The sequence below is a fragment of the Arvicola amphibius genome, chromosome 10 (genome assembly GCF_903992535.2).
Source record: "Arvicola amphibius chromosome 10, mArvAmp1.2, whole genome shotgun sequence".
Lineage (NCBI taxonomy): Eukaryota > Metazoa > Chordata > Mammalia > Rodentia > Cricetidae > Arvicola > Arvicola amphibius.
Window position 1 is genome coordinate 4029101 of NC_052056.1, and position 16626 is coordinate 4045726.

The 16626-nt window shown below is 46.4% G+C and overlaps 1 protein-coding gene across 1 annotated transcript; it reads right to left on the minus strand.

Moving 5' to 3' along the window:
• Positions 1-8728: 8728 nt before the first annotated feature.
• On the minus strand, positions 8729-16207 carry Ripply3 (ripply transcriptional repressor 3). Its single transcript, XM_038346377.1, is given in 5 exon segments — positions 8729-9543; positions 9545-9719; positions 11131-11198; positions 15203-15275; positions 16035-16207. Coding segments are annotated over 5 exon segments (459 nt in total). The 5' UTR covers positions 16139-16207; the 3' UTR covers positions 8729-9504.
• Positions 16208-16626: the final 419 nt, after the last annotated feature.

The following is a 16626-nucleotide window of genomic DNA, read 5'->3' on the forward strand; positions in this document are numbered from 1 at the left end:
CGCCCGATGTGACGGAGGCATGTACATGCAGTCTTAGCACTAAGGAAGCAGAGACCAGTAAATTCCAGGGTCTCATTGGCCAGATAGTCTAAGCTGAATCAGTGAGCTCCAGGTTCACTGACAGATTCTGTCTCAAAAGACAAAAGCCCATTTTGTACATGTGTGAAATTGTCAAGTAATAATAAAAGACAGTCTGAAAGCAACAATAACAAAAACTCCAAGGTGAATAACTCCCGAGGAATACCTAAGGTTGATGTATGTGCGTTCCACATGCTGCGTGTACACACCTAAGGTTGATGTATGGGCGTTCCCCATGCTGCATGTACACACCTAAGGTTGATGTATGGGCTCCACATGCTGCGTGTACACACCTAAGGTTGATGTATGGGCTCCACATGCTGTGTGTACACACCTAAGGTTGATGTATGGGCTCCACATGCTGCGTGTACACACGTGTGCACATGCACACTCATGAACAAACTCTTAAGTAAAGAAAATGAATAAATAGATTTCTAGATCTTAGGGTGAAATGGAACACATTTTTTCTTTTGGGTCCAAGCCATTGTTCATCAGACTCCACCATGGAAGCCCGAGGGAATGCTGGCAAGCTCACGGGGCTGATTTCCCTGAGGATGGTGTCTTCTGAAGCAGCCATGTTTGTGAGACACCACAGTCCAGCAACTTTGTGACTGATACTCAATTGTCCTGCCTGTGGCAGTGTTTGCTCAAGTCACCTCTGAAGAAGAATGAGCGCCTGTTTACGTCAGGAAATTTCTGCATTTAAGTTTGTTTACAGTTGAACCACTTCAAGGGGCTTTGGAGATGTTAGCCGAGCAGAATGATTTCCACCACAGCTAACCACATGGGCACAACAGGCCTATCAGAAATATCCTGGCCTCATTACTCATGACACCCCAAGCCTCCACCCTCAGAGTGCGGAGGTGGTGCTATGTTCCCACGGTAGAATGTCGCAGAGCTGGGGACTTACAGACAACGTGTCAAGAGAAAGAATACGGATGCAAATGAGTCGCCAGGACTGATGTTAAAACTGGGCGAGTCTACGGTTTCGGAAACCAGAAGAGTAGATACTGGTGGCAAAGAGCCCGAAAGAGGCAGCTGGCTGCTGTTCTGGAAGGCGTGTTATGTTCGAAAGTTATCGGGCAGTTCTGAGTTCACTTTTCCACATCTGCTTTTGTTGGTGAAAAGTGTGCTTTAAGATAAGCGTTTTAAAGTCTCTGTTAATGATGTGTATAGTGACTAAGTATCTCAAGCAGGCAGATTATTAAAAAAAAAAAAACCCACAAAGCCCTACCTGAAAAATGATTGAATTTGCAGGTGTGTGACTCATCCAGAGAGATCCCAAGTGACTATTGTGATTTTCGTTGTTGATACAAAAAGCCCTACATCTTATGCCTAACTTTAAATTTGTATATTGGCCCTACTATGGTGTTTAGCAATCTGAAGTAGCTTAAAACATGTTCTTCAAACACACAACACAAAGACCTACCCTCAAGATGACCTGTTATGGGCAATTGCTCATCTCTTCATGTTTTATTTTGGAATTGAACTCATTATCTTTAAAGTACACCTGAGACCTTTTTACCTTTCTGTGATGGACAGCTCCGAGGTCACTGCAAGTCTTCAGAAGACAGCAGCTTGATGAATAAACCCGGGTCAAAAACTCGGAGATGCCAGGTAGGAAATGGGATGCTCGGGTTAGAGCTTTTCCTTATCACTGCTTTCAAACGTTTGAATTCTGTCATGACTGGAAAAAAAGAGAGAAAGGAAGGAAGGAAGAAAAGAAGGAAAGAAAAAGGAAGGAGGGAAGGAAGGAGGGAAGGAAGGAAGGAAAGGAGGAAGGAAGGAAGGAAAGAAGAAAGAAAAGAAGAAGGAAGGAAAAAAGGAAGGAAGGAAGGAAGGAAGGAAGGAAGGAAGAAAGGAAAGAAGAAGGAAGGAAATAAGGAAGGAAGGAAGGAAGGAGGAAAGAAATAAAAATTAATCTGGAGCAAATAGCTCAGTGTCTCAATAAAAATGTTTCAATAGAGTCTAGGTGGCTTTAAATAATTTTAGGCTGTAATTTATGTATTACATATCCACCTGCTGGTTCATATAATGCAAATACCTTAGTTGATCTGCACAACAGTCACCATAACCCAGCTTCAGGACACGTGTCCCATTCCAGAGTGTCCTTGTGCTTTGTGTCTGGGGCAGCACAAAGCAACCACTGTCCCATTTCTGTCACTACAAATCTCCTCTCCTTGTCTTCTTCCCTTGCTCTCTCTGGAAAAAAGTGCATATATATATGAGTCATTCTGAGGGATGGAGAGATGGTTCAGCGCCTAAGAATACTGGCTGCTCCAGAGGACCCAGGTTCAGTTCCCAGTACCCACATGGTAGCTCACAACTGTCTTATATCTTATATCTTAAGAGCTAGCTAGAAATACACCTAAGCTTCTGGCCAAGCAGTGTTGTAATTAATATGGTGTCTCCTTGACTCCACCTACTCTCTCTCTATATCTCTTCCAGCCTGGCTATCTTTGGCCCTGCCATAGGCCAAAGTAGCTTTATTCATTAACCAATAAGAGCAACACATATACAGAAGGGCATCCCACATCATTGGCCATATTAAGGCTGGTGTGTCCATAGATTCAGTCTCAAGTGGAAAGACATTCTGTCATTTTTAGAAAATACAAATAGAGTTTGATAACTACAGATGATGGTGTGTTGATTTCAGACAGCGGAGGTAGGGAAATGATCGCGGCAGGGGGCAAAACCGAAGGGAGGAAAAGCGCTTGAAGAGGCATGAAGGCTACTGTGATCACAAGTGCATTGTGGGGGCTGGAGAGATGGCTCAGTGGTTAAAAGCACCGGCTGCTCTTCCAGAGGACTTAGAATCCATTCCCAGCACCTACATGGCGGCTCGCAATCATTTGTCCCTCCCGGCCCAAGAGATCCAAGGTTGTCTTCTGGCCACTGCAGGCACCTGTCATACATGTGGTGCACAGACTTACATGTAAGCCAAACACCCATAGACAAAAATAAACATATTTGTAAAAAAACAAGAGTAAGAGTGCATTGTACATTTCAAAATTTCTAGAAGAGACAAGCTTAACGGTATTCCTTTGACTGCTTTACCTTTTATTAAATTAAATCCATGCACAATGATTACAAGACCAGAAGGAGGAGTCCAGGTCACGTCACCAGCTGCTTCACCGTTCCCCACAGGAACCAACTTAGCCCCGTGATGTCGCTTTCCTAGCTGTATCTAACTCTGCCAGTTCCCTCACTGTTCCGGAGAGTGAGCACCCGCTTGACCCTCACCCTCAATTCTTATCTGGTCATTACCCAGAGAAGACTATGCCCCATACAGCTCAGCCACCCCAATACCATTGGCTTATCGGGCCAAATTCCCACAAGTTAAAATGTTCTTGCTACAAAAATCACAGCTACTTGAGTTGATGCATATGCGAATTAACTTATGATTAAGTTATTCTGCATACTGTTTGCAAGTCACAGCATCACCTTGTGCCCCATAAACATGTCAGATGGCTTAATTAATTTAGTTTAAAGCAACCATTTTTAGCAAGTACATAAAACCGTGACAGTTGTAGTAAGTGCAGCAGGGCATGACTGTGGCTTCAGTCGGGGTTGCTGTGGTGCTGTGGGACAGCTTTGTGAAACCTCAGAAACAAAATCAGCTTGTTAGGACGACAGGGCAGCCGTGTAAAGGCATGCTAAAATAGTGTGTGTTCTAGGTTATCGGTAGGTAACTGGCCTCTAAGGCTGGTCCAGCATCGTCAGCGGTTAACCATGCGTTACCGTTTGCGGTTGTCACCACAAGTGTGTGTGTGTATGCACCAATCCTTCATCAGCAGCTTTATAAAAACGATTCGCTCCTGCGGGAAGCAGCGAATCCTCCATCGCTGCTTCTGAGTGGGGCAGATTTCCTTGCCTGGGTATACCACGTTCAGTTTTAGGCCTAGAGGAATTTGAATGGATTGCTGGAAATTGAACTCAGGACCTCTGAAAGAGAAACCAGTGACCTTAACTGCTGAGCCATCTCTCCAGCCCCTCTTTTTCTTTTTTGAGACAAGGTCTTACCATGTAGCCTTGCCTGGCATGGAACTTGCTGTGTAGACCAGACTGGCCTCAAACTCAACAGAGATCCACCTGCTTCTTCCTCCAGGGTGCTGGGATTAGAGGAATAACCTCTTCCAAGAGGCTTCTTGTAATTTTAGATGTTTTGTTGAATTTAACCCTCTGATAGAAAAGATAGCATGTTTTGCTTATATTTCCCACAGTGTGATCCAGCAGTCCTATTGACTGAATGTGCTATAGTTTGAATCTGAAATGCTTCCCATGGGCTCATTTCTGAAGGCTTGTTCTCCAGCAGGGTAATGGTAGTGGTTTTGTTTGGTTTTGTTTTCAGGGCAGGGTCTGTGAAACCATTAGGACATAGGTCCTATCTGATGGAAGTTGGTCACTAGGGATAGCTCTGAAGTTTTCTCTGCCCATGAACATGGTTCCTTTTGTGATCTCTGCTTCCTGCTCTGCTATGGTGTGAACAGCCTCCATCACAGTCTGTAGCTGTGGAATAATCTTTCTGTACTCTGTGATTATGTGTTACTCTTATTGGTTAATAAAAAAAACTGATTGACCTGTAGCAAGGTAGAATAAGGCTAGGCAGGAAAGTCAAACTGAAAATGCTGCGAGGAAGAAGGGCAGAGTCCGAGAGACTCGAGCCAGCTGCCCAGGAAGCAAAGTGTGCTAGAGAGAACAGGTAAAGCCGTGAGACTTTGTTTAATAGAAATGGGTTAATTTAAATGTAAGAGTTAGCTAGTAATAAGCCTGATGTATTGGCTAAGCATTTTTAATGAATATTAATGTAATAAATAATCTCTGTGTTTATTTAGAATCAGGTGGTCAAGACAGAAAACCTCAGCCTACACTCTGTTGATGCTGTGCCTTCCCTCTCCTGTTCTGCTGTGGTGTGAACAGCCTCCATCACACTCTGTCGATGCTGTGCCTTCCCCTCCTGTTCTGCTGTGGTGTGAACAGCCTCTGTCACACTCTGTTGATGCTGTGCCCTCCCCTCCTGTTCTGCTATGTTGTGAAAAGTCTCTGTCACACTCTGTTGATGCTGTGCCCTCCCCTCTTGTTCTGCTGTGGTGTGAACAGCCTCCATCACACTCTGTTGATGCTGTGCCTTCCCTCTCCTGTTCTTCTGTGGTGTGAACAGCCTCTATCACACTCTGTTGAAGCTGTGCCCTCCCCTCCTGTTCTGCTGTGTTGTGAAAAGTCCCTGTCACACTCTGTTGATGCTGTGCCTTCCCCTCCTGTTCTGCTGTGGTCTGAAAAGTCTCTGCACAATCTGTCGATGTTGTGCCTTCCATCTCCTGTTCTGCTGTGGTATGAATAGACTCCATCACACTCTGTTGATGCTGTGCCCTCCCCTCCTGTTCTGATGTGTTGTGAAAAGTCTCTGTCACACTCTGTTGATGCTGTACCCTCCCCTCCTGTTCTGCTGTGGTGTGAAAAGTCTCTGTCACAATCTGTCGATGCTGTGCCTTCCATCTCCTGTTCTGCTGTGGTATGAATAGACTCTATCACACTCTGTTGATGCTGTGCCCTCCCCTCCTGTTCTGCTGTGGTGTGAAAAGTCTCTGTCACACTCTGTTGATGCTGTGCCCTCCCTTGCAGAGGTAGAATAAAACCATGAGAAACTAAGCCTTCCCTCTATATAGTCATCTTTGTCAGGTATTCTGGTCACAGCTACATGAAAGTGTCTAGTACTATACATGAGCAAAAGACATTAAATCATAGCAAAGAGATACTTGCACACCCATGTTGACTGTGGCATGATTCACAATAGCTGAGATATGGAATCAGCCTAGGTGTTTATTCATGGAAAAGGGGTAAATAAAATATGAGGTCGGATTAGAGAGATGGCTAAGCAGTTAAGATTACTGGCTGATCTTCCAGAGGACCCAGGTTTGATTCCCAATACCCACATGGCAGCTCACAGCTATCTGTCACTTCAGTCCCAATAGATCCAGTGCCATCTCCTGTTTTCCAAGGGCATCAGGTGTAAATGTGGTGTAAGATATATCTGCAAGCAAAACATCCATCTGTGCAAAATTTATTAATTTTTAGAAATTAAAAAAATACTGTGTATTGACACTATGGAATATTATTCAGTCATAAAGATGTATTAAATCTTGTCATTTGTAGCAAATAACTATGTGCAATAAGCTGAGCATAGACAGATGTCCTTTCTCATTTGTAGAAGCTAGAACAAGTTTACCTGGGGCCTGCAAGATGGGTCAGCAGATAAAGATGCTTGCCACCAGATCTCGCAACTTGAGGTTGGTCTCCAGGACTCACAAGGCAGAATGGGGGCATGATTCCTGACCTCCACATCCACATATGTGTATATGTGTATACATGACCCTCCCAATATATGTGTGTGTCTGTGTGTGTGTGCATGCACATGTGAGTGTATATATGCATAAATTTAAGTCCACCTGAGTACAGAATGTTGGGAAGGAGATGGTGGGAAAGAGAGGCTGGGTCAGATTAGTGCACGTGATGGTGTAATTGTTTGAAAGAAAATGTCCCCCAAAGGGAGTGGCACTATTAGGAGGTGTGACCTTATTGGAGGAAGAGTGCCACTGTGGGGGTGGGCTTTGAGGTCTCCTTTTCTCAAGCTTCCCTCAGTGCAACAACCAGTTAACTTCCTGTTGCCTGCAAGATGCAGTGTAATGGATTAATTAAAAATTCTATGGGATCCCTGGCAGCTGCAGTGGTAGAAACGTTGCAGGTCACTGAGCAGCGGCAGGCAGTGGGCCATGTGGTAGCAGGCAAGGGGCAGCGGGTCCGAGAGCAGCCAGTCCCAAGAGCAGCCAGTCCCGGGAGGTGAGCCATGTGGCAGCAGCAGGTGAGAGACAGACGGATAGGCACACCATGCAGAGTGAGGCTGGATATTTATTTTGTGGGTTATGGAAATATGGAAGGGAAGGGTGATAAGGAGAAGAGGAGAGAGAGAGATAGAGAGAGAGAGAGAGAGAGAGAGAGAGAGAGAGGCAAGATGGAAGCTGCCTCTCTGAGAGAGAGACAGAAAAGGGAGAGGAGGGAGGGAAGGAAGGGAAGAGGGAGGGGAGGGAGGAGGGAAAAGGGAAGGAAGGGAAGAGGGAGGGGAGGGTGAAGGAAAGGAAGAAGGGAAGGGAGGGAGGAAAAAAGGAGGAAGGCATTTGTTTTTTAAAGGATGGAACAAATTTTTTAAAAAGCTAGGAAACAAAAACAAAACCATTCAGCATGGAAGTGGAACACAACTTTAATCCCAGCATTTGAGGAAGAGGCAAATAGATTTCTGTGAGTCTGAGGTTGACCTGATCTACATGGAGACTTCCAGAAAGTCAGAGATATATAGTGAGATCCTGTCCCAAATAAAATTAATTTGACATTTATTACCTGGAGGCAGGAAACTAAAGAATGCCTTTTACTTTGTAACAGAACTTTCTGAACTGTTAGGTTATAGTACTCTGTATTTGTATTTTCAAATATTAATGTGTTATTTGAACAGTAAAAGTGTAGCTTATTGTGTTTTCTTTTTTAAAATGCTTTTATTCTGGTGTGTGTGTGTGTGTGTGTGTGTGTGTGTGTGTGTGTGTGTGTTACTATTAACTGAACCCAGGCCCTCACGCATGCTTGGCCAGCACAGTACCACTGAGCTGCATCCCTAACTCTTCTCATATTATTTTTGTTCTTTTGAGGTTTCATTGAGTACCGAGCTCGTCTTAACCCCACTCTGCAGCTGAGGCTTTGAGCTGTGCTCCTCCAGCCTCAGCCTCAGCCTCTGAAGTAGCTGGATGACAGGCCTGGGGCATCAGGACTTGTATCTTTCATTCATTCATTCATTCATTCATTCATTCATTCATTCATTTTCATTCATTCATTCTTGCATGCATGCATCCTGTGTGTATGTGGCAGGGGTGCTCATGCCACTGTGTGCACCTTAAAGTCAGAAGACAACTAGCAGGAATCAGTTCTCTCTTATTACCATGTGAGTTCTGGGGAGCAAACTCAGGTCATCTGGCTTGGTGGCAAGTGTTTTTACCCACTGAGTCACCATTCTGGCCTCTGCTTGCATTTGTGAAAATATATAATTTTAACAGAGCTATATTGTAGGAGGGAGGGCCTGCTTTTCGTTCCTGCTGCCCTGCTAGCTTACACCCAAAATAATCACACAGGAACTGTATTCATGTAAACACTGCCTGGTCCATTATCTCTAGCCTCTTATTGGCTAACTCTCACATCTTGATTCAATCTATTTCTAATAATCTGTATGTCACCACGAGGTCGTGGCTTACCGGGAAAGATTTAGCATGTCTGACCTGGCAGCTCCATGGTGGCTCCTCTCTCTCTCTCTGCCCTTCTTCCCAGCATTCTGTTCTGTTTTCTCCACCTACCTAAGGGCTGTCCTATCAAAAGGCCAAGGCAGTTTCTTTATTCAACCAATAAAAGCAACAATAGACAGAAGGAACTCCTACAGAGCTAAATATTAAAAAAAAAATCTTAAACACCTTTAGAACAGGAACTAATCCACTCTAAGAACATCCACATGAAAAGATGACTATCAAACGATCTTTCAAAATATTTATTCCAAATAAAAATTCATAGAAAGTGGTATATACAGGAAGACAGCATCAGGTAAGATAATTCCGGGAAGGAAGCCTTGAGAAGCACAGTCCTTGGGCTATCAAAATGATAAAATTCAAAGTAATTTTGATACTTTAATAAAAAAAATAGTGCTATTCCTCACAAATAACAAGACCATGCTGGCCACCAAGTAAGAAAAAATTAACCCTTTACAACTTATACACACAACTCTTATCCAGCTCTCAGAAACACCTATTTTATCCCCTAAAAAGATCATATTTTCTTGCTTCTTACTCCGGTAGAAATTATTCAGTATTTCACTTTTTTGTTGTTTTTACAAAAAAAAAAAAACCATTTTTTTCAGACAGCTACTGAGGAACCAAATAAACCCTTAATATGAGAGTTAATATGTAAATGATTTTTATGAAAGCAAGATAGGCTGGATAATGGGTCTCTGGGCAAGGGAGGGATGGTGTTCTTAGGAGGGAGTAGCTTTCAGAGTAAGAGCTGAATGAGCTCGGAAAGTCTTCTTCCTGATAACAACCTGTGTTGACACACACCCAAAGGTACGGATCACAGACACACAGACACAGACACACAGACACACACACACAGAGAGAGAGAGACGCACAGACACACACAGACCTATGCATGCACGCATGCGTGCGCGCACAAACACACAAACACACACACACAGAGAATCACATACATGCACACACTTGACCTGCATCCTGGCAAGGCTGCCCCCAGACGCACTTCACTTGCTGGAGTACTCACTGCCCCCTGCAAGCCGCTGACCCTTACCCCGGACACCATCCTTCCTTCCTTCCTATAGGCCTGCCAGCCCTACTCTGCCCTTTCCTGCTGGGCCACTGCCCTGTCCTGCTGCCTCCTGGCTCTGCAGACACTTGGGCTGCGCCTCCTCTTCTTGCTCCTCCTCGGAGTCTGACTCGGATTCATCGTTGTAGAAATGAATGGTGGCTTGCACTGGGAAGCTGGCCAGCACTTTTTCCCCAGAGCTCTGCAGGTATTCTTGTCGCTTTGAAAGTGGTAAGTAAAGCCTAATATTAAAGAAGCAAAGAAACGATTAGCTCCTGACAAAAGCACTTAGTGCCCGCATTTCTGTCTCATTTTTGCCTGCTGTGTACACGATGCTTTTAAGTTACCAGAACACAGAACTGGACACCTGCTGAGGGACTAGCTAATAACCACACCCACACTTGTCAACCTAGTCCCACAGCAAAGACATTAACAAAAAACTGGGCTCTAATCTTAAAAGGCCTGCTCTCATCGGGCCTGATGATGACCTGAACCCTCCTGGATAGGAAATGTCCCGTCCCCTGCACATATTCACCTCGGAGGATAGGAATGTAACCCTCTGAGACCCTGGCCTGGAGGAGTAACCGACTGTTCCCATAGTGAAGAGAGAGATGAGAGGTGGATCCTTCTCACTGGAAGGAAAAGATGCAGAAGGAAAACATTTGCTTGGGGAAAGGCATAAAAAGACAGAAGGAGAGAGGGAGGAAGGAAAGAGGGAGAGGTGCTGAGGGAGGGAGGGAGGAAGGGAGGGAAGGAAAAGAGAAAGGAGGAGAAGAGAAGAACGGAGGAAGGAAAAAGGGAGAGGGAGAGAGATAAGAAAAAAAGAGGAAGAAGAAGTTTAAATACATAAAAATTGGAGCCCCCAAGTTTCAAGTTTTGTAAAACTGGAGATTCCAGTTATTATGAAAAGTATTTAAAAATGGCACCAATAATCTCTTAGTATTTCTCACTTATTAATTCATTTGCTCCTCCCTCCCCCATGGTCTTCTGAGGAAGCAGGGTGTGTCAATTGATGGCTGCTGATTTTAGTTAGTGTCCCCTTTCCTGGTTAGAGGACAGGGAGAGAAAATCGTCTGGTTATAGACTGTGTGGCGATGCTTAGCTTCCTAAGATTCCAGTGGGTCAGCGCTTCCCTGGCTCCAGCACCCTTGGCAACATCTGGACACACTTCTGACTAAGGAGAAGCTCCTGTGGGTTCTGGGCAGGAGCTGGAAGTGCTGCCAAACAGCCTGCCCTGCTGGAGCCAGTCCCCACAGCACAGTCCTGCCCAGTCTATGGTGTCAGTATGGCAGGAACCCTGTAGCAGACAGAGCATATGCCAAATGCATCAACAGAGGTAAAGCAGAAATATAAGCAAGGTTTAGGCCGGTCCATGTTATAGTTAGGTGGTTAGTATTTGCAGGTGAGTTTGAAGGGCAAATAGAATTTGTCATATGACCAGTCCCAGCTTGTAACGAAACATTAAATGCATGAAATCATGAACAGATTCCAGAAATAAAATAATATGTCCTTGAAACTCCTTGGTTAAGGAAACAAAATAATACTCGAAACTATGTTTAATTCTCCACATTGTTGAGAACGCTAATGTGTACTGACGTCTAGAGATCATATGGTCTTTATGTGCTTTTTTACTGTGAAGTAGCAGCATATTACCTGACTGGGTGCTGGAACCCAAAGGCTCCCTTTGATCCTGAAGTTTGCTGGCTCCCCCAAGGCTCACACTGTAAAGACAAATGTGTAAAAACACAGATGAACTCAAGGATCCGCCGATGGTGCCATCCTGAAGCTTTACTGGTCCAGCTGAAGTAGCTTGTACCAACTGCTAGCCGGACTAACATTCACAAACTAAACATGTTAATGTCTCAGAGTTTCTGCTTCCTGTTTATCCACAGTGGTCCAGGTTCTGAGGGTTCAGACCTTAAACCCATGTGTGCCGTATGGTGTATTTGTATGCATGTGTGTGTGCAAGTATGCTTGCTTATGAGTGTGTGTGGAGACTAGAGGTTCATGGACAGTTGTTTTCTGTCCCTCAAACAAGGGTTTCGTTTGGTTTGTTTTTTGTTGCAGGGGAGTGGGCTGCTTGTTCTTCCCTGCCGTTTGGCTAGCTTATACCCGAAATAATTACACAGACACTGTATTATTTAAATCACTGCTTGGCCCATTAGCTCTAGCTTCTTATTGGCTAACTCTTATATTAATTTAACCCATTTCTTTTAATCTGCATATTGGCACATGGCCAATTTACTGGAAACGATTTGGCACGTCTATCTCTGGTGGTGGCTCCATTGTGTCTTCCTGACTCCGCCCTTTTTCCTCCCAGCATTCAGTTCTGTCTTCCCTGCCTTAAGTTCTGCCTTATCAACTAGGCCAAGGCAGTTTCTTTATTCATTAACCAATAAAAGCAACACATAGAAAGAAGGACCTCCCACACCAGTTTTGTTTTTTGTTTCTTTGGGTTTTTTGAGAGAGAGTTTCTCTGTGTAGCCCTGGTTGTCCTGGAACTCTCTCTGTAGACCATGATGGCCCTGAACTCACAGAGATCCACCTGCCTCTGCTCTCAAGTGCTGGGATTAAAGATGAGCACCACCACTGCCTGGCTTACCAACAAGGTTTTATTGAGGGAGGGTTGCTCACTGAACTTCGAGTTCACCTATTTAGCTAGACTGGTTTGCCAGCAAGCTCCACGGATCTCCTGTCTCAGTCCTTGGTGCACCCCACACCAGGCTTCATACATGGCTCCTAGGGACTAGAATTTAGGTCCTCATGAATGTACAGCAATCTCTTTACCTACTGAGCCATCTCCCCAACTCCCAGGTCCTAGATTTTATATAAACGTGTGTGTATTTGTGTGTATATATGTATGGGTAAATATATAGACATACGTGTGTGTATTTGTATGGATATATATATACATACATATCACATACATACACACACATATGAGAAACATAAAGGCAGAAAGGACAGAAGGGAAAGAAAGGAGACTAGTGGGAGGGGAGACTATAGGGAAATCAAAGGAAGGGAATATACATTTTGTATTTGGTTGCTATCTGTGTTGTTCCATCCTGAGTGCATGCGTATGTATGTGCATGGGGGTGTGGTGTGTGTGTGTGTGTGTGTGTGTGTGTGTATGTGTGTAACAATCTGTGAGCAAACTGACCTACAGGATGTCTCTGCAGACGCTAACACTGTGAAGAGCTCAGGGCAGAGTTAAGTGGGGGGGGGGTCTTTGGAACACAGTCCTTCACACTGATGCTGACCCTTCCGAACTACAGGAAACAGCTTCCGGATTAAGTTCCTTGGAATTTTAAACAGTCCCTAAAGTGAGGCGGTGACGCGCAACCCCGTCCCGCTGCAGATGACTGGGGTGGGAACGGTGCGGTGCGCACTGTGGTAGACGGCCAGGCACGCGGCTAATCCGACCAGAGAGAAGCTGCTTCCTGCAAGCATCCTGGCCTCACTAGACGTGCAATGCCTGCTCATGAATGAAGAATCCAACCCCACAAACATACGCGCCCTTGATTTTTTATGCTACATTTTCTTTCCTTTTTGACTTTTGAGACGGGGTCTCACTGTGAAACCCAGGCTGGCCTCCAGTTTTCAGAGATCTTCCCAAGTGCTAGGATTACAAGCATGAGCCACCACACCTGGCTTTCAAAAAGAGCTTAGTAAAAGACCGGTTCTCACGGAGGGAAACATGGAAACATGCACACTTTGGCGATTAAACAGGACTAGAAAGGTAAACCAGCTAAGCACCGTGCTTAAGGCGTGTGCATCTTCTTAAGCTCCAAAGAACATGCTCCAGCAGACCAGCCACAGACCTCTGACTGGAAGGCTATTGCGGGAAGCCTGGGTAGTAGGACCCGCCTTGGCAGTGTGGACAAGCGGCCGGGACAGAAATGCACCGAGGCCAAGAAACTGCAAGGCCTGGGGCTGTCATGCCACACAGCGATAGAACATATGTTTATCGTCAGATGTGCCATTTCCCAGGCTCCATCCTCAAGACCAAAAAAAAAAAAAAAAGTTTTTTAAAGATTTGGTCTATCACCTTTTCCCGAGTCCAGTGGAAGATACAGCTCTCTAGGGGCACCAAGAAAGTACAGGGAGCTCCTCTGATCAAAGAAGAAGGCCTTGTATCATATTTATGCCTTATTATAATTTCAATCTGCTTTCTGGGAATCCCGGGACAGGTCATCAAACCTCAGTACCTCCCATAATCCTCTATACGATGGTATAGAGACTGGGGCTGAGGTATTGTCCTGTTTGGCCAAGAGGGGGTGTATTAGCCAGAAGCTCTGCAGTCCAAGCACGGTACACTCACCCTGCTCGCTCGGAGGAGCCGGATCTATGGAGGCCTGCGGAGAAACAGGCTGTGACCAAGGAAGAGTGAGCTTTCTCTTACCAGGGAGTTTGCTCCCACTAAAGCTGGAACCTAGTGACAACAGAAGACCCAGGGGTGGATCCCAAGACCCGCCCTGACAAGGGTGTGGGAAGGTAGTCCTTTCTACAACCCCAACAGAACACCAGGCTCCCCAACCCGCCCAAATCCTGGGTATAGCCGCTTTGTGTGGAGTGCAGTCAGCTAGAAACGGCTGTGCCTTGCTTGATGTAATCATCACAAGATGCGTTCTCATCAGAACAGAAGCAAAGGCTACCTGCCTGAGGCTGCCCGTCATTGAGTTCCTCCGGGTTCACACACAGCTGAGTGACCCCACAGTCGTGGTTCACCTAGAGGAACGGCTAATCACTTGTGAGCCCCTCCTTTAAAATCTGACTTTTAAGAACTGGCGTCTGAACGCAACAGAATTCATCTCCCGTTTGGAAGATTTGGAGCCATAATAATTAGGGCTAAAGTACTACTTACTAGACTACTATCTTTTTATTTGCTTCATTCTTTAAGCAAATAAATACTAACTGAATTAAAGCACCCACTATACAAAGAAAAACTTAAATGTAAAGGGAGTACAGAGGGCTGCTTTGCCACCCCTAACTTTTCTTGCACATATCTGTACACATAGCTGTAGCCACAGGTGTTAGGTAAACAAAATGCATGGTCCGCCCTGGTCAGGCTAGCTCCTTGGTTTCAAAAGTCAATTTATATTGGAAAATATAACAAATGTAAGCAAGCCATCACCTTAACCAGTTAGATGCAAATTAAATGACAGTGCAAAGATAAAGGAACGGCTGTGGCAATTCATTCTGCCTGCAGCTCTCTGCTTGAGTGTATTTGCACAGACACAGGTCCGCCAGGAGCTCTTGAAGAAGGGGCCGAAAGTGCTTCTAAAGGGCCAGACGCTGCAGTGGCTTTTGTCTGCACCTTCTGGGCACTTGGGGCAGATGTCTGCCTTCCTTTGTACTGTGGGACCAGCAGCCCCGCTAATGTACACTCAGCTTTTCTCTAAGGGGACTGACTGGATTTTGCCTCTCCCGTTTCCACCAGTAGGTTTACAGAAGAACCAAGACACACCCCCACCCCCACCCCCTCCGCTCTGTGAAATTACCTTGCAACAGCTATGGAGCCCAAGGGTCCATTAGCGCCTCGGCTCACTCAGGCGCTACCTGCTAGACCTCCAAGCACTTCTGAGTTAGAACATGGTGTAGACCTTTCCTGGGTTTTTTTTTTTTTTATTTTTTGGTTTGTTTGTTTTTTTGTTTTTTGATTACTATGGACATGGTACCATTTTTCTGGCTTGACAGTTACCACAACATCCACAATTTAACTTACCCGGCTTTCAGTTCTGGTCAGCTCGGCATCTCCAGGAGGCGGCACCCACGGTCTCCACAGAGCTGGAACAGAACTGGAAACAGTACCGCAAGAGAATGAATCCCCGGCATTTCTGTTGTCCCTTAAAACGTTATATGAGAGTTTAGTGTCTGCTTGACAAAAAGGCCCTGCACACACCATGTTCCCTTAAGGTCTGTCTGCAGACCGGGTCCGCCAGTACCTTACCTGATTGTTCCTGTCTCCTGCACAATTCTCTGCCCTCTTTTCCCAAGGACACTCTGAGAAGGTAAGCCCCAAATCTAGCACCATTATTGGGGCACATGTTTGTCGAGGTATTTTTCTCCCAGCTAAGCTCTCATTGATACTTCAAGATTTCCCATTACAGCTGTTTGGTTTCAACTACATCGCCTCTGCCACGGAAGGCTCTTGATGCTACAGCGTTCTATCACGCAAAAAGGCAATCTGTCTCTCCATCACCAAGGAGTGCTCTCCCTACCTCCCTAAGTAATCTGATCTCCTTAAACTTTACACCTTTAAAGACAGCTGCGTCCCAGGAATGGGCAAACACTGAGTCCCAGTATAGAGGAAAGAGATAATCGCTTAGTGATAGAATGCAGGATCCTTTTGCAAGTTTCGCATAGCCCCCCCCCCCCCCCCCTCAGCTTCCAGTGTTTCAGATCTTCAGTACGCACGAGCCTTGGCCCATTTCCTTGCCAGGAGTCCTCGGGGGTCCCTGCACTTCAGCCAGGAGTTTTGCAGTAGTCTGTCTCAGGCTAAGGAACTCGCCCTCAGTCAGGGCGCACCTCCACCGGGGCCACAGGGACACCCTCACCTTTCGGGCCCGCGCGGCAGCGGTGGCCTCCCGGGATCATCCCCGGGACAGTGGCAGAAGCTTCCCAGCGCCTCCCGGACTCCGGCCGCCGCCTCGGGTCTCATGGTGCGGGGGGGCACGCGAGTCCCGCAGCCCGACGGCGCCTCGTCCCGCTCGCCGAGCGTGCTCACCTTCCCGCTCGCTCCGCGCCAGGTTTAAAAACAGGGGCGGGGCGGGGCGGGGCGGGAAGGGCACTCGGGAAAGTGCGCAACCCCCCCCCCCCGGGGTGGGGGAGAGCTGGGGACCGAGGGAGGGGGGCAGAGGAAGCGGAGGGTGGAGTGGAGACTGTCAAGGAAGACAGCCTGCTCGGGACAGCTGGGAGGGGTGGGTGTCCAGAGTGGAGAAGGGACAAAAGAAAACCCGGAGGGGTCACGGCGGAGCGGGAAGCACAGGACCGGACAGACCGCCGGCAGGACCCTCTAGGATGACGGGTGGCGTTGGCGAGCCCTGGAGGTCGTCCCCACTGCCCAGCAGCTCTTGGCTGCCCTCTGGGTTCTGATCCCATCCAGGAGGATCCCATCTCGCCTCCCCACCCACCCAGCCCCGGTTCCCC